This window comes from Alexandromys fortis, unplaced genomic scaffold, assembly GCF_014885135.2.
Source record: "Alexandromys fortis isolate MF-2015 unplaced genomic scaffold, M_Fortis_MF-2015_v1.1 scaffold_21, whole genome shotgun sequence".
In the NCBI taxonomy this organism is placed as follows: Eukaryota; Metazoa; Chordata; class Mammalia; order Rodentia; family Cricetidae; genus Alexandromys; species Alexandromys fortis.
Window position 1 is genome coordinate 1,343,098 of NW_026067905.1, and position 18,790 is coordinate 1,361,887.

At 41.9% G+C, this 18,790-nt stretch overlaps 1 protein-coding gene across 4 annotated transcripts in view; it reads left to right on the forward strand.

The window, feature by feature from the left end:
• Positions 1–2,401: 2,401 nt before the first annotated feature.
• Abcc9 (ATP binding cassette subfamily C member 9) overlaps positions 2,402–18,790 on the forward strand; it is a 124,383-nt gene continuing 107,994 nt past the window's right edge. For 2 of the 4 annotated variants that reach the window (XM_050135243.1, XM_050135245.1), the window contains exons 1-5: positions 2,723–2,881; positions 3,146–3,252; positions 7,212–7,372; positions 10,522–10,663; positions 12,753–12,874. In XM_050135243.1, the coding sequence (XP_049991200.1) occupies positions 7,231–7,372; positions 10,522–10,663; positions 12,753–12,874 (406 nt within the window). In that variant the 5' untranslated portion in view covers positions 2,723–2,881; positions 3,146–3,252; positions 7,212–7,230. Of the gene's footprint in view, positions 2,882–3,145; positions 3,253–3,677; positions 3,749–7,211; positions 7,373–10,521; positions 10,664–12,752; positions 12,875–18,790 lie in introns of all 4 variants that reach the window. The other 2 variants (XM_050135244.1, XM_050135246.1) reach the window with 2 other exon arrangements.

Sequence of the window (18,790 nt, forward strand, 5' to 3'; positions counted from 1 at the left end):
GGAGGGAAAGGGGAGGCGGTGGTGGGGAAGAGACAGAAATCTTTAATTAATTAATAAAGAAATGAATAAATTAAAAAAAATAAAATTGTTTAGGAACAGATAGTATGGAAAGTCCAGAATTTCAAGCTCAATATCAGGACATGTGTTTAAGCCACAGAATGGAATATTATGCAACAAGTTAATTTATTTCTATGGCCTGTTTTAAGTGTCATGGGAAAGAAAATAATGGCTGCAAAAGAGACAGATTATGTGTTATTATTGCAATAATAAAAACATGCATAGTAAAATAGCACGAGAACAACACAGTCACGAATGTTTCTGCAGGGGAGGGGGTCTGATTAGTAATGTGAAGGCCATTTACATTTGCCTGAAGCCTGTGACACATGAACCATGGTTTGTTTTACTGAAGTCAGGGGGACCTGATAGAATTGTCCAGTAAAGGGCATAGGGAGTGGGAATGATAACCAGAATCCTAGCTAGTATCCCTTGGCCCTTGTTGGCTTTCATTCTCCCCATCTGTCTGTCTGTTGTCTGTCCATCCACCCTCCATCTATCATCTATCATGCCGTATCTATATCCATCCATCATTTTCAACTATCTATATTCTCTATAATCTATCTTTATCCATCCATTCTATCTATATCTATCTATTTATCCATCATGTCTGTCTATTATCTATCTATCTATCTATCTATCTATCTATCTATCTATCTATCTATCTCTGTCTATCAATCAATCATCTATCCATGTGTACTTTTGGTGTTATTCTATATCCCAGGCTTGTTTGAGCACTTCCTCCTTCAGCCACCCATGTGCTTTGCTTTATATATATATATCTTTAAAATAGTGATAATTCCTTTACAAGGATTTTATTTTTATTTTTATGTGTGTTTGCTGAACATATGTATGTGTGCCTTGTGTATCTGGTACCTTCAGAGGCCCGGAAAAGGCATCAGATGCCCTGGAACTCGAGTTACAGAGAGCTGTGCATCCCTACATGGGTTCTTGGAACCTACCACAAGAGCACTCTTAACCACTGAGATGTGAAACCAGTGTCAATAATAGTAGTATTTAAAAAAAAAAAAACTCCTCAGCTCAACTTCCTTTTGTGTATTCCTATTCTAACTGTGTACTTGGCATTCTCTACCAGTTCCCAGTTGTCTCCCAACTTGGTGTGTCCACACTTTGAACATAGTTCTGAGATTCCCAGGTCTCAGACCACACTCTTTTCCTCCGGTCCCAAAGGCTCACTATAGTGTCCAATTGAATGTCATTCTGAAGCTGGAAGGTCAGTTCCGGGACCCTCCCAGGTGCCACTCTCTCGGGCCTTGTTGGCTCCTGGCAGTGGCACACACTGGTCCCGGAAAACTGGCCAAGGTCGCGTGGATCTTCCCAGAAAGCAGCTTCGTTCTCCCATCCCCTGGGGCCGACTGTGCTGGAGTCAGCTTCTGCACCAACTCTTGGAGGTCAGGAAGCCATGGGGTTCTGAGTTCAGCTCAGCAGCCAGGGCCCCTAGGGGACTGTATGAGGAACCTCACAGGCATCAACCCGCCGGGCTGACTCCTTTATCTGATCAGGACAGTTGCTGAAAACGCTGATTACTGAAAAGGACCCCAAACCTGCCCTTGGGAATCCCAAGGGTTTTTATTCAAGAGTTAGTGGGGTCAAAATTATCCAGCATGATTGTGGCTCACATCTGCAATCCCAACAATCCAGAAACTGAGTCAGGAGGATTACTGCCAGTCTGAGTCTAAACCAGGGTTTGAAACCTTCATCCCCAGCCCCGAAACAAGTAAAATTTAAAAATTCACCCCTTACTTCCAGAGGGAAAGCTAATTATGGAACAATACACGTACATATGTATATCAAATACCCGCGCGCACGTGTGTGTGTGTGTGTGTGTGTGTGTGTGTGTGTAGCTGGCTTCTAATTCTCTGTGTAGTTCTCTGGGCTTTGAACTCTCTGCATCTTCTCCCGAACGCCGACATTTCAGAAGAGCACCACCACAGCCTGCCTTCAGTTGACCTTGTTCTAGGTAGGCTGTGTTGTTTCAAGAGTTAATCCCATCTGTAGCTGGTGAAAGCACAGAAACAGGAAAGGACTGTTGGTGCCGAACCTCAGAATCAAAATCACTCGTCAAGGGCCACTAATAAGTCTAGAAAGCAGACAAGTTCTCGGGTCACTGGAAGCTTCTGCCCTGTGCCTGCCCATCCAAATAAGACATGCGCGCTTACTTAGCCTGGTGGCGGGTTCTTCTGTTTAGAATGAACCCTTCAGTTCCCAGTTCCGCTGGAAGGGATGACAACTCCAAATCTGTTTCTTGGTGGTCAAAGCAAAGGCTGACTGCGGAGCTGGTACCTTCCGTGTTTTCACATCTGACAACCCTAGTTTTTATGGTTCAAGCGTCGGTTTTTGCAAGTTCCACTATCTAGTGGAGTTTGGGGGCCGCGGCGGCTTATGGCATTGGTTTGGCACATCTCCCCTGAGCTCGCCCCTAGCGGAGCAGCTGAGCCGCAGAAAGTGGCTCCGGGGAAGGGTGGATGGAGGATCCCAAGTGGACGTGGCCCCGACTGAGGAGGGTCCGGGTGGAGAGGGTCCCGGGTCGGGAGGGTCCCGGGCCTCAGGCGATGTGCCCCGTGCTTCTGCGGTTTCCTGCCTGGGCGCGGCGGAGTCCGTCAGGCCCGGCAGCGCAGCGCAGCTCAGCAGCGCAGCGGAGGAGAAACGCGATAGGAGGCAGCAGCTGGCCTCCCACCCACCCTAAAAATAATCCACCCGCCGGCTGTCCGACCGACCGGGGAGGAAAACTTGCTGTCCCATGGAGCGCGCGAGCTCCTCGGCTTGCTACAGAGCGATCACCGACCGCTTTGAAGAGTCACCGGCTGTAAGCTGTTGATTTTGATCTACTATTTCCTCAGTTTAGGCGCTCGCTATTTCTAGAATTCAGGGGATAGGGCCCTGGCTGGAGAGGAGAAGAAGGTGGGGATCAAGTTTCAAGTCTGATTTACACAACCCTGCAGGCTGGAGCCCAAACCTACAGGAAACAGGGAAAGGTGTCACTGATTAATGTATGGACTTCTTAGCTATTCCTATTATTATTCACGAAGCAGTTTTCGATCCATTGAATTTGTTCCCTTTCGCTCTTTAGGAGTCCGGTGCACTGGTTTGAAATATACTTCTTCAGACTGTGGGCAGGCGTTTGGAAGGTAGCTCGAGTGGCCGGTAGGGGGACTGAGTACAGGAGCCAAACTCAAGGTATTTATTATTTATTTATTTATTTTCTGCTTGTTTGCTCCTTGTTGATTACAGTGTCTAAGAAATCTTATCTGTGTCCATCATTGGCTTTCCTGTGTCACAGAACGTCACAGTCTCTGAAGGGTAAATGGATGGACTGAGATCAAAAATTCCATCAAGCGAGTGGTTATTTTTGTTAGGAAATTTCCTACTTGGATCTGTATAGAATCAGCCAGACAGCTAGCTAGACTCACTCTGTGAGGTCTCTACCGAGAAACTTCGAAGAAGTGATTGCAGCGTTTGTCTTTGTAAATGACGGGCATCCTGAGTGTCACGGGTAGCAGGGATGCCTTTGGTGCCTTCAAAGGGCGGTGCTAAGTGCCAAGTAATCAGGTGAATTGTTTTATGTGTTCCGAGGAAAGCCAGCCTGTGCATGTTTGTTTTAGGTGATTCCGGAGCCTGGGATTGGCTGGAACTGTCAGTGGGTCACAACTGACATTTTCAACTAGGTGGGCAGGTAGGTGATTGCTTCTCACTCATCGATGTTGGAAGGAGGAGGCTGGCAGAAGTAGCTGGCGTCCCTGATGCATGGTGCTGTTTTGCCATGTTTTAGGAACTGCATCAGTTAGCCTTTGTTCTCCTTTGGAAGAGTCAATTGAGTTGATAGATGAGCTATTAGACTTATGAACTAATACCGCATTTTATAGATCCCAGGTGCGGTGGACTAAGTAAGCTTTTGAGTTGCTACTCTCTCTAGGAAACAAGAAGTTAGGCCATGAAGAAATCCTCTCCCCTCTGTTTTCTGCTCTGCAAGCCATCCCATAGTCAAAGTTTCACTTTTGATCTTTGTTTTAAAGTTTGCTCCTTCCAGTTCCCCAGCCCTGATGACTGTTATAAACACTTGACGGTCTTTCAGAGGGATTTTGTGTGTGGGAAGAAAGATGTTCTGTTTCTCCTTTTGATCCGCTGCCTGGTTGCTGGGACTTCTGTGCAGAACTGAGCCTAACCAGATCCAGGGTGGAAGACACTAGTCACGGATGACAGTTTAGCCCTCAAGAGCATTAGTGGAAAGCCTTCCTCAAATGCTCACAACAGCCCGAGCTCTGGAACCCCAGACGCTGTTTGGAAACTTAAGGATTTATTAGAAGGTTGGGGTATAGTTTGGTGTATAGACTGAATGCCTAGAACCTTGAGGGTCTGGATTTGAATTCTAGAACACACACAGGGGTCTGATCTCTCTCTCTCTCTCTCTCTCTCTCTCTCTCTCTCTCTCTCTCTCTCTCTCTCTCACACACACACACACACACACATACACACACACCATGCACACACCATCTTGATTCAATGTCTATGATGGACACAGACACTAAAATAGCTGCTATAAATTTTCTTGTTCCCTCCTTCTGGTTTGCTGTAGCTGGCTGCTAGAACCTGCTTCCTGGACAGTGGGTTTAGAGATGGAAATCTAAAGGTCAAAGGGCCATTTGAGGAGATGTCAAAAGGAAGCAAGAAGGGCTATATAAGCGGAGAGAGTGGGAACCAGGGCAAGGCTCAGGGACCACAGCAGGGGGAATAAAATCGTCTAGATTTTTTTTTCTGTGAAATGTGAACTTGAGGGCAGTGGATCGAGTGGATTCAGTAGTAAACCATTTGCTTAGCATGTTCAATGCTCTGCATTTGGGCTCCTGCACTGTAGAATCAAACAAAAATGACTTAGAGTTCCATTTTATCATTTCCACTAAACAAGGAAATAGTCTTAAAAATCTCATTGCTAGCTATGAGTTTTTAGATTGCTTTTCTATCTTCGTCAAAACACATTTACTAATACACATATGTGAATGTTTAACTTCCATTTTGTCACTATTTGGAAGTTTTCAATTCTTTCTCCCATGTGAGTTTTTTTTTTTTTTTTAGTGTGTAATGATTTACCAAATATATAGCTGAATTTTGAATTTGTTGTAAAAATGCAATTATTAAAAAAGATCTCAACTAGAGCCTGTCAGTAACTTATACACAAAAGCATTTATCAAAAATAATATGTGTGAAGTGTTATACACAAATATTTGGAATATAACCATACAAGCATTCTAACTAGTTACTTATGTTCATGCAATGATTTTTAGGACCTCTGAGGGAAATTTGATTTTCCCAGCAATTTATCTAATACTGTCTACATTCTGTCTGTCATATTATTCATCTTGTTTTCAGGAAAAAAAATCATGTTAATTATTAAATTAATAAAGAAAAAAGACAAGTGCTGTTAGCTAATAAAATATTATCTTTTAATATCCCTAACAGAATCCAACATGAATATGGAAAAGTCTTCGGAGGTTAAACTCTTAAACTGCTATTTGTTTTAATGTGAACAGTTAAGATCGGTTCTGTAGAAAAATGGGTGGGTGGCTAAGTGACAGAATGGAAAAGCACGGGTCATAAATCTGACAAGTGGGTGCAGATCCCAAGTTGTCTACCAGGTGACAAAGCTCAGAATAGTCTGCTGTAAACCCCCACAACATCACCAACAATACATGCCTGTTCTGAGGACTTCAGATAACACCTGGGCAGCACCAAGAATGAAGTTGATGCTATTTAAGTAGTAGGCACCACACAAAGGGTTTCAGGTTGCTGGAGGATTATTTGGGGGTCCTCAAGTCTTATGCTGATGGAGGAAGCTCTACTGTCTTTCTAGTCTAGCAAGGAGAAAGATCTTCTACTTAAAATCATAGCCAGAGCACTTCCTGGGCTCACACTCACACAGGGTGGAAGCTGAGGTCCTCGGGAAGCCTGGCACGAAGCCCTGTGTTTGCTTCCCACCTACACCTTCTTATACTGCATGGGGACACTGACCTCCAGCTCAGCAGCTAGACTTTGTCTCAACTTGGGCAGAGCACCTCGAATGTAGGAATATTTCTAGTGGTATTTTCATAACACCTAGAAGTCTAAATGCACCGAATGTCTATCAACCAGTGAGAAGATTAAAATGTGGTAGAACCTGTGCCATAGAAAGTTACTCATCTTGGTGCTTAAAATACTGTTGATAAAGTACATAAGACCTGGTGAGATGGATCAGTGATAAAGCCGCTGGCTGCTAAGATGCATGACCTGCATTTGAGCACCTAACCCAGATGGTGGAAGGGAGAACTGATTCCTGCAAGTTGTCCTCTGATCCCCACATGCCTACTGTATTGCACGTGCGCACGTGCGCGCACACACACACACACACACACACATTGTAAACAAAGAATTAAAGCAGAGAAAATATGTTACTTCTTCCTTAAGAAGGGAGGATGAGAAAATGGGAGCAAGTAGATCAAAGGATAATATTAAGTTTCTTTGGGGATGATGAACGTGTCTAAAATTAGCTTGGTGACAGCTCCACACTGTGACTGTAATAAAGCCATTGGATCACAAATGCCCAAGAAGATGTCTGACCCTGAGGCCTGAGGAATCTCCTTAACTTGCCAGGCCTTGTGTTAAATGTGTCTTAATTGTCTGACATTGTTCTTCTTCAGAGAAAAGCAGCTTCTGTCTGCAGCCCTGTCTGCTTCTGTTACTATTTCCTATGGGAGAAGAGAGAGACGTTCCGGTCATCTGTATCCAGATAACATGACTAGGGAACCCTTCATGTTGATTCTTCCTGAATGAGCCTGGGAAACAATTTCATATCATAGATTCCGACTTTGCACTCACCACTGTCGTTCCTCCTTCCCCTGCCATAGCACTGTCTTTATCCTCTGACTTTCTCTTAGTCAGATCCGTACTTCTCTGAGGCACCACTTTGCACGGGAGTTTTCCCTTTTTAAAAGGTGTGGGAAGAGGCCTAGTAGAATGTTATGGAAGACCCAAAGTTACCTTGATATACCTTGCTGCTTCCCCAGGCACAAAAGCAAGGGCATTAATTTACTCTATAGTCCCCTCAATCAAAGCCATCATTTTAGGAAAGAAAGTTTAATGCTGGCATGGTCTTCTCTCCATTTTAGGCTAATCAAATAAGAAGAAATGAGCCTTTCATTCTGTGGGAACAACATCTCCTCATATAACATCTATTATGGTGTTCTCCAAAACCCCTGCTTTGTGGATGCGCTCAACCTGGTCCCTCATGTCTTCCTTTTATTTATCACCTTCCCGATACTGTTCATTGGTGAGTCCTCAAACGTCCTCCTCAATACTGTTCACTGGTGAGTCCTCAAACATCCTCCCCGATGCTGTTCACTGGTGAGTCCTCAAACGTCCTCCCTGATACTGTTCACTGGTGAGTCCTCAAACTCACCAGTGTAGCACCTCACATTTCTGCCTCACTGATGGTGGAGGTTCTGTCTGATGCCGTGTTAAGTTTTCCACCTTGAAAGTGGATGTGTAAGTTTGTGAAGACAGTGTGATGCTGTTTTTGTGTGTTTCAATTGTATGCGCTTGCTGTAGAATATTCCACATGTAAAATGCCAGCTGTGTGGCAGCAACTCTTTCAAAGGAAGCGAGGATAATTCTGTGAGACAGAACCAAAGCATTTGTGGACTGTTTTTGCCTTATGCATGGAGACAGGATAGAAACTGGGTAAGACAGAGCTTCCACCTCCAATGCAGACCACAGGAACAGACGAGCCACCGTAACTCCATCTTGTCAGCCCCTTTGCAAAAGCGCCCTGAGAACTCACCTGCTGGAGCAGCTGACTCCTGGGGAGCAGGAGGAAACAATTGCAGGGTGACACATTTGGGTCTTAAAAGGAGGAGGCTGGTAGGTTGTGTCTTAGGGGGAAAGATTCTTATGGAAACCATTTGCAAAGTCGGCTGGGTGTGGTGGCTAAACCCTGCAGTTCTAGCATCTGGGAGGCTAAGACAGGAGGCTGGCCTGAGTTGTAGTCCAGGATGGGCTATACAATGATACTGACTCAGGAAACAAACAACAATCTTGTAACTATGCTTTATTTAACCATTTATACATGCGCAAATCAGTTCTTTAGGGCAGTTATATATAATTTTAGGAGCTTCCTGCAAACAATCAAAATAGATCATTTCCTTTTCATTTTTTCCTCTTTATTTTCCTAGAGAAAGGTTTCTGTTACACAGCTCAGACATCTGAAGTTTGATATGCATCCCAGTTTGCCCTTGATCTTGAAATCCTCTTGCTTTAATCTCCTGAGTGATGTGGGGGTTCCAGGCATTGCAGCCAACCACAACTGCAAAAATTAGACCCTTTAACTTGTAAAACATTAAATCATTTTATATATAAAATGATTAAGATTAATGTAAAACTAAATATCTTGACTAATGCAAGGGGAGAAGCTTATCTGGTTAGCAATTCTACATTAGAATTCTTGTAGGGAAGTCGAGGCAGTCAGAACCATGCCTAGATGGGTGGACCTGGGCTGTCTATGAAAGGTAGCTCAACAAGCTGGGGTACCAAGCCAGTGAGTGGCAGTCCTCCTAGACTTCTGCTTCAAGATTCTAGCTTGAGTTCCTGTCCTGGCTTCTCTTGCTGAAGGACTGGAAATTGCAAGAGAAACTAAGTGCTTTCTGCCCCAGGTTTGCTTTTGGTCCGAGCTCTTATCACAGCAGCAGAAAGGAAACATCCATAGGTATCATGGAATAACATTCCAAGAGAGATGGTCTGTTATCTGGTGTACAGAGAGACCAATATGACACTTGGTACATTGCAAATTACGCTAAATAGATGTACAGACACTGAATATGCTAGGAGCAGAGAGTAGACACCCTGCTCAGTTTTTCCGCAGTGGTATCTTAAGCGTTGCTATTTTAATGCAGGTCTGTAGTTAATAATTCACATCCCTACACACAGTTAGCCAATGATATCCCCCACTTCAATGTCATCACAGGGGCTGACCTCTAGGATATTTAAATAGAAGGACTGATGGAATGTTCATTTATGACATTGGCCACTTAGTATGAAAGAAGTACGACATCCAGGGGAATGATAACATCACAGGAGAGAGATAGAACTCGCCTGCTAGAGGTGAAAGTATAAACCACAGGAGTATGTGTTAAGAAAGCTTGCTTCTCAATTGTGAGTTACATTTGGAAGTTCTGAGATGTGAATCGGGTTTTCTCACAGATGCTGCTGTCTCCCTTGGTCTACGCAGAATTTCTTACCTGCAATATCTCTAGCAGAACTTCTCATTCATTTTCGAAGTGAACTGTCTATTTCTTTAGTCAAAATCTAGAAGGAAAGTGGAGGGCAACAAATGGAGGTGGGATTCTGGTCTAGTGTAAGATAAGTGATGATATTCTCTCTACCTATAGTTTGGGGAGGAAAAACTTAAAATCTGAGCAAGAAATAATACTGATTTTAATTCTGTTGTGATCATAGCGGGAACTAGTAGTATTCTCAGTTATTCTCAAGTCTTATGTGAATGACGAAATATTTTTATTTTACTTTATTATTTTAAAGTGTGTATGCATGCATGTATACTTAATGCATGCAGAGACCATGGCTGGAGCTAGTGTTATGAGCATCTGTGAGCTGGGAACAGAATTCTGGTCCTCTGTAGTATCAGTATGCAACTGCTGAACCATCTTTACAGTCCCCAATTTCCTTGACAAACACATAGTATGCTAGTTGAACAGTGCTCATCACATTGCTGTGGAAGCATGAGGACCTGGGTTTGAATCCCCAGAACCCATATAAAAAAGGCGCTCTATTGCATATCTATAATCTAGGCACTCCTGTTGCAAGATGGGAGGGGGAGACAGGAAAAGCCCCAGAATCTCACAGGTCAACCGTGACCAATAATAGACCTTTGTGTCAAACACAGTGGAAGGTGAGGACTTCCATATGTACATCATGACATACATGTGCTTATCCTCCCACACATGTGAACACACACACACACAAATACATTGATGTGATTCAGAATTGACTCTACAAATGGGTCCCCTATTGTACCACAAATATGTGTTTTTTTTTTTTTTGTTAGGACCCTGGAGGTCTCAAGTTTTAAAAGACTACAGATGTTGATCTTCTTTAGATATTGTAATTATTCATTTGTCTCGTTGGATGAATCAGAAGTTGAGGGTGCATTAGTGATGAACACGCTGTTTCAGAGGTGGAGAGTCATGTCTGAACAATGTACCATGTGTTAATGTGTGAGCCTCCATGGTATTGTAAATCTAACTTAAATAGTTATTTTTAACACAAAGAAAATAGACCAACGTTTCCATTGCTGTGAGGCTCTAGTGTTTCAGGAATTTCCCCAAAGCATGCGGCATTCAGTAACGTAAATCACACTCCTGGTTATAATGGCCTTTTTGTTAATCATATTTTCCCCTTTTCTCTCAGGGTGGGGGAGCCAAAGCTCAAAGGTGCAAATTCATCACAACACATGGCTTCATTTTCCCGGGCACAACCTGAGATGGATTCTGACGTTCGCACTCCTGTTTGTCCATGTCTGTGAAATAGCAGAAGGCATTGTTTCAGACTCGTAAGTGACCCAGCTTGTCCAGTATCTTACTGGGTGCGAGCAGGCGCAGAGCTGTAGCTCAGAGCACACACTCAGGCTGAGCCGGGGGAGGGGATCAGATCATGGCTTATTAACTGTGATAACTGCCACCCACCATACAGGATAACCACGTTGGCTTGCTTCTGGTGTGTGTGTGTGTGTGTGTGTGTGTGTGTGTGTGTGTGATGCATGTATGTTCATGTGTGTGAATGGGGTGGTACAGTTTCTGTTGTCGGTCCTCACTGTCTGCCTATTTGACATGTGATTCCATTGCCATTGCATACACCAGGCTAGCTGGCGCCCAAGGTGTCTCGGATTCACATGGCTCCTAGGAGCACTGAGCTTGCGGGTACATACATCCTGCCTGCCTTTCTACATGGGTTCTGAACTCAGCTCCACACTGTACACACTTTGCCTGCTGAACTTTCTCCCTAGTCCCTCTGTGTTTTACCTTTATTGTTGTCTGACTGCATAATTTTTCTGATGGATAATTCCAGATCTCTGTGACTTTCCCTAAGTACTGTGTTTTCATATTTCTTTGTTCTGTTATCCAGAAAGTTTTGTTCTTTGAAGCATTTTGATGTGTACTTTATCTTTAAAAATAGCTTTATACATACCATCTCTACCGCTATTAAGTATCTTTATCTTTCTATATGTCTTGATATTAATTGAATATATAACTCTAATAGCTACGAATTTATGTTTTAATGTAGCCATCAATTCCCAGATGTTCTCATCATTTTTGTAAAGAGACAGAGATGAGGCAGGCATTGATAGAGCTCAAGAGCCATAGAGACAAAGAGATTGAAGGAAAGGATGAGAGAAATTTAATATCAGAATTTGCATGAAGTCATATTTCTAGTGGAATTTTGTCCTTCTTATAAAAGAAGTTTAATTTAGGAAATTAAAAACAATGGATTTCACTTTTAAATGTAAATATAGCTTGTGAAAAATATTTCCCTCACATATTAACAGAATACACCCAATCAATAGGAAATGCTTAAATCACAAGATGTCTTTCATTCAAATATTGATTTGGAGCCATGTGTGGTGGCGCACACCTTTAATCCCAGCACACTGGGGAAGCAGAGGCAGGCAGATCTCTGTCTGAGGCCAACTTGATCTACATAGTGAGTTCCAGGATAGCTGGGGCTATATAGAGAGACTCTGTCTAAAAAATAATAATAGAAACCTTTCAAGTTTAAAAAAAAAGCAAGTTCGAAAACTATTTTCCTCTCATTTCATAGGACCTCCTTTGCAACTTCCAAGTTTTCCCATAGCAGTTAGCTAGGACTGAAACTTCCATCAGGAAGCTGCCTTTCCCATAATGCTTCGTGGTAGCTCTTTGCAGATGTGTGCTCATCTGAATTTCTTATAAGACAGGAAAAACAGAGATTCTAATGTGTGTCCTTATTTAAAGCAATTGGAGGTTTATTTTGCCATTGACTTGTTGGTACCTGTTTAGAACTCCTTTCTCCCTCTGCTCATCTCCTCCTTTCCCGTAACCGCACTCTGTTTCCATGACATTTGAATACATATAGATAAATGGGGCTATATATTTATAAAGAATAGTAGGACCCACAAATGGGAGAAAATGTTGTCTTTATGCCTCTCACTTTGCTTGATATTACGTTCAGTTGCATTATCTTTCTGTATTCCAGTCTCCAATGTCACTCATGCTTCCTCAAATACGTCTTTCACTCTTCTGGCTCATTGTTTTTACTGCTCTGGTCATTATTACTTCAGCAGGCCTGCATTGACATGTAGTTTATAGATCAACGTATAAATCCATGCATACACACACACAATGCATATACACATATACAATGGTGGGTATACATGTTTTGTTTTAAGGATTCTGTTGTTTCGTTGTATTTAATTAATGCTTTGTGTTAGGATGAATGTTTTCAGCACAACTATGTTGTATTTGCTCACATGCTGTCTAAGAAACTACTATTGCTGTCTGACTTTGAAACATAGCTGAGTGAGTTCTCATTCGAAGGTTGCAAACACAATGAAGAATTCTCTAGAACCCTTTGCTTAGACACTGACACTGTTTTGCTCTCTCTAGGAGGCGGGCATCCAGGCACCTCCACCTTTTCATGCCGGCCGTGATGGGATTTATTGCCACCACAACGTCCATCGTGTATTATCATAACATCGAAACATCCAATTTCCCAAAATTGCTTTTAGGTAAGTATTCTCACAGATTTTCTGATCATCCTCCGCAAAAGAACCATCTGGTTTCTTCTCCAAATGACAAATAAATAAAGAGCAAGGGGGTTGGGAATGGGAAGTATGGAAAACATTTTATTCTTTTGGAGTCTCCCAATGAATGTGAGGTTGGGGATGCATTAAGGCATCCTAAGCTGTGACAACTCCATTTTCCCTCCAATAAATACCCTCTGCAATGTGCTAGTGGGGGAGGTAGAGCGATGTGCTGGCCTTGGGGACATCAAAAATCATTTTTGGGAGAAGATATATGTTTAATGAAGGCAGAAAAAGCAAAACTGATGTATTACCATCTCATTGTGGTTTGGGACTGGATGACCGTCTCTACATCTCTAGTTTTTATTCCCATATGGGCCTGCATGGCAAGTTTGCTTAGATCCATTTACAGTCCAAGAGTTGGGACAGGCAGGACATGGAAGGGACAGATTTCCCACTGCTTAGGGAGACTTCAGTGCGTTTCAGAGTGATGAAGACAGCAGTTTAGAGGGAGAATGGCAAGTTCCTAGTGGAACATAGGGTGACTGAAGTCGAGTGGTCCTCAGAGGGGTTACATCCACGCTGTGTGGTGTCCATCTCTGTTGTCCTCCTCTCTTTCCTCTTCTCCACTGGGGGCCTTGGAGGACAAGAGGATTCAATGCCACGCAGACCTTACACACTCTGTTGTGGTGTCACAGCATCTGACTCCACAGGACTCGTGCTCTCCTTACTGGTAAGGTCTGTGAAATGGGGACATCCCAACTCTGCTTGACTACTTATTGTGCTTTGCCACACCCATTGTGTGTGTGTTTTTTTAATTTGATGAAAATTTACCTTATTCGGCAACATTGCAGCATATTATAGAATAACATATAAATTTAAAAAGCACTCCTTTCCATGTGCTAATTTACAATATTCAAGACTTTAGAGAGAGTACTAACAGTTGACAATTCCTTCTTTTTTAATTATTGTTATTATTGAGAAATATATTTTCTCCTCTCCCTTGCCTTCCTCCCTTCTCCCTTTCTACCATCCTCACGATCCCAACACTCCCAATTTACTCATGAGATCTTGTCTTTTTCTGCTTTTCATGCAGACTGGATCCATGTATGTCTCCTTAGGGTCCTCTTTGGTATCTAGGTTCTCTGGGGTTGTGGACTGTAGGCTGTTTTTTTTTTTTTTTTTGCTTTATATCTTAAAGCCACTTATGAGTGAGTACATATGATAATTGTCTTTCTGGATCTGGGCTACCTCACTCAATGATTCTTTATAGATCCATTTACCTGCAAATTTCAGGATGTCATTATTTTTTTTGCTCTGTAGTACTCCATTGTGCAAATGTACTACTGTTTTTTTTTTTTTATCCATTCTTGGGTCGAGGGGCATTTAGGTTGTTTCCAGGTTCTGTATTACAAATAATGCTGCTATGAACATAGTTGAGCACATGTCCTTGTGGTATGATTGAGCATCCTTTAGGTATATACCCAAAAGTGGTATTGCTGGATCTTGAGGTAGGTTGTTTCCCATTTTTTCTGAAAAAACCACCGTACTGACATCCAAATGGGTTGTACCAGTTTGCACTGTCACCAGCAATGGAGGAGTGTTCCCTTTACCCCACATCCTCTCCAGCATAAGTGTTTTTCATCTTGGGCATTCTGACAGGTATAAGATAGAATCTCAGAGTTGTTTTGATTTTCATTTCTCTGATGGCTAAGGATGTTTAGTATTTCCTTAAGTGTCTTTCAGCCATTTTAGATTCCTCTGTTGAGAGTTCTATGTTAGGTCTGTACTCTATTTTTTATTGGATTTTTTTGTTCTTTTGATGACCAATTTCTTGAGTTCTTTGTATATTTTGGAGATAAGCCATATGTCTGATGTGGGGTTGGTGAAGATATTTTTCCATTCTTTAGGCTGCAGTTTTGTCTTGTTCTTTGCTTTACAGAAGCTTCTCAGTTTCAGGATGTCCCATTTATTGTTTCTCCCAGTGTCTGTGCTACTGGCTTTATATTTAGGAAGTGGTCTCCACTGCCAATGCATTCAAGTATACTTCCCACTTTCTTCTCTATGAGGTCCAGTGTGGTTAGTTTTATGTTAAGGTCTTTGATCCATTTGAACTTGAGTGTTGTGCATGTCAATAGATATGGATCTATTTTCATTCTTTTATATGTTGGTATCCAGTTATGCCAGCACCATTTGTTAAATATGATTTCTTTTTTCCATTTTATATGTTTTGCTTCCTTGTCAAAAATTAGGTGTTTGTAGATGTGTGGATTGATGTTCTGGTCTTTGATTTGGCTCCATTGGTCCTCCTGTATGTTTTATGCCAATACCAGGCTGTTTTCAATATTGTAGCTCTATAGTAGAGTTTGAACTTTAAATCTTTAAGAAATTGACAAAGATACCAGAAAATGGAAAGATCTCTCCTATTCTTGAGTAGGTAGAATTAACTTAGTAAAAATGGCAATCTTACCAAAAGCAATCAACAGAATCAATGCAATGCCCTTCAAAATTCCAGCAAAATTCTTCACAGACCTCGAAAGAACAATACTCAACTTCATTTGGAAAAGCAAAAACACCCAGGATAGCCAAAACAACCCTGCACAATAAATGAACTTCTGGAGGCATCACCACTCCAGACTTCAAACTCTACTAAAGAATCATTTTCTAACCATCAGAGCTTAACACATAGTGGCCCTGTGAACATGTTATCTCACATAGCTCCATGTATCCCTTTGCCTTGGAGTCTTGAGACAACTTCCAAGGGCCTTTCCCACCCTCTGGTGATGCCAGTGGATTCCATTCTGCTGTAGGTCTCTTGGGGAGTTCCCAGACGTCTACTTGCAGCAGAGTGAGCATTGTAGCATGCTGAAAAGATTGCAGTCAAGGGGAACAGCCTCTCAAAGCTTAGCTGCCCTCTCCTGCATGGGGGTTATGGTTGTCCAGTTAGCTTCTCTGGCTCCTTTGACCTCTAGAAATGGGGAGTTGAATGCTCTTTACTTCACTTTTGCCTTATGGTGACATGATAGAACTCTTTCCAGTAGGTTGGGCTCAGAACTTTGACTCATATTTCTATTTTTGCATACATTGTCATGAAGACGCAACTGAGATGATCCTGGGCCCCTGGTGAAATTGAGGGTCCTGTGAACCTGTCAAAGTTAGAACCACAATCACGTGTTAGTAGGAGCGCAAGCTTAGAACTACCCAAAGACCTCAGATTTTATGTGGTTGATGTGGGAAAATGCCATTGACTACTGACCAGGAGACTATAAGAAGAAATCAAATATACAGTAGTGCCTTATTGTCAAGAAGGTGTTGACAGTCAATATGGCTCATAAAAAAATACTGATGGCTTAATTCTGGGTTGCCTGACAAATGGCTGGGGGAAGAGAATCTAATTAGCACAAAAGGTTTGCCAAAGCCTGAACTCTGACAAAGACATTTTAGTAACTACAGGGAATTTCTAATGGGCAACAAAAAAAAATATTTGAAAGCATATAATTAAGTTACAGGATATAAATGAAAAGAACATGTATAATTTAACAATGTATTTAAGGACTTGAAGTCAAAATCAGTGCACAGTTGTTATGTAGGTGGGAGACAAGGCTTTAGTTTATGTCTAAAATGAGGGACCGATACAATGAAAAGAGAGGGCTACTTTCCCATCATTTTAAGAGAAAGATTTGATCCCAGAAAAAAAAAATGCTCACTTTAAAATCATGAACTTGGAATTTGTTCCAATTACAAATTCATGATGAAAACTTCCAAACCTGCAGAAAATTGAAAGAATTATACAAGTACTCATTTACATACTGCCCAAAATTCTTCAGTTTAGGGTTCATTCTGTTTGTTTCAGCACAAATCTTTATTTTTCTACTTGTTTTACACACATAAAGACACACACACCCACGTGTTCCCTAACTGGAGTTAACCTTTGTCTATAGTTCTTCCTGTGAACTAAAGTTTGCATTCCTGAAGCTAAAAGGCCTTGAACTGTTAGCTATGTGTAGCCCATCAGCCCCGCCCAGCATCGCCCTCAGCTGAGCATGGAGCCTCCATCTGTCTTAGACTACCCTCACTTCCCTTCCGCCTGCACAGAGACAACATCCATCCTGATTTCCTCCACCATGAGGAGGTTGGCTTGTTCTCCAGTTTCACACAGATTGAATCAAATACTCTCAACTCTTTCAATGTGGGCTGCTTTCTCTCAGAATCATTCTGTGAGGCTCATTTACAGTGTACTTTGGTCAGTGTCTTGTCCTTAGGATCAACTGTGGAACAGTATTCCTCTGTAGAAACTCTTTTTTCCCTGTGGTGTTGACGCATACCCAGACTCTGTCTGGAGTCGGGCTGTTAGGACAGTAAAGGGCTATTATGAAATTTCGTGAAAATATGAGCTTATTTCTTTAGAATAAAAACTTCCGAGAGAACTTCTGGGCCATAGGGCAGGTAGAGGCATATGTCTATATCAGTAAGAAGCCAACAGATGCTTCCCGAAAGTTGTTGAATCATTTTATATTTTCATTAACAGTCTGCTACATTTTCAGTTCCTTGCGGACACAGACTCAGCGAGCTTGGTGCACCTCATGCATCTAGACTGGTGGGTGTATACCAGTAACTTATTGTGGCTTTAATATGCATCTTTCTTGGCTCCTAGCACAGAGTGCCATTTGATGGATTTCTTGGCTGTGTCTTTGTGAGGTGTCGAGTTGGTATCCTTGCAATCTTTTTAAAGTGGTTGTTGTTATGTTTTGTCTTATTTTCAGTAAGTTGTGTTTTATCTTTGAGTTGTAGAAGTACTCTTCGTGTATTAAATACCATGACATCATCATAATATTTTCCTCCGGGTGTGGAACATTCAAACTCATATCTTTAACTGGGTTTCCTGTTAAATAGAAAAATCTAATTTTGATGTGGTGTAGTTTATCCAATGGTTTTCTGTTGTTATTTCTTCCTATGTTTAAATCTTTACTATCTCGTGCTTTCTCTGGAAAGTTTGTAGTTTTAACTTTTGTTTTGAGAACCACAATACACTTAAAATCCAAGTGCTATAAGATGCTATTAGGAGGCAAGACTCTTTACTTCACACACACAGTCATTGGTTCTAAGCAATTTCCTTTGGTATAAGCTTTCAGATAGGATAACAGAAAGTTGTCCCTGGTTATCATCCTTACAGATGAAAACAAAACATGAAGCTAGAGACATCTCTGCCTCCATTCCCAATGCTGGCCATTTTAGTCTCCCTTTTTGTCTAACCTGATTAAGGAATTACCAGTCTGCTATGGTCTTTTCTGATTGGTCTTGCTAATGTTCCTCAGGGCAGTCTTTCATCAGTTGTTCATTTTTGTGTTCTGTTCTTTTCTTTTTTAATTGTTCCCCTGAATTATTTTTTTCCCGATAATTTTTTATTACTTTATAAATAATACCAATCAAAATTTCCACTTTCTCCCCTTTTCCCACTTCCCTCCTGCTTCCTGATTCACCCTCTCCCCCTCCCACTCCAGTCCTAAGAGAGGGCAGGGTACCCTGCCCTGTGGGAAGTCCAAGGCCCTCCCCACTCCATCCAGGCTTAGGAAGGTGTGCATTCAAATAGAATAGGATCTCAAAAAGCCAGTACATGCAGTAGAGACAAATCCCAGTGCCATTATCATTGGCTCCACATTCAGAGGGTCCAGTTTGATCCCATGCTCATTCAGTCCCAGTCCAGCTGTGTTTAGTGAGCTCCCATTAGTTCAGACACACTGTCTCAGTGTTCTGCCCTTTTCTATTTGCAATCCACTGCCTTCTTTCTCCAGATTTTCTCCTTTGTCCTCCTTCCCATAACTTTTAAGGTAGAAACACTGATTTGGTTTCTACCTCTGCAAAATGAATGTCTAAAACAATAATCTTACTCTAAGTTTAGTT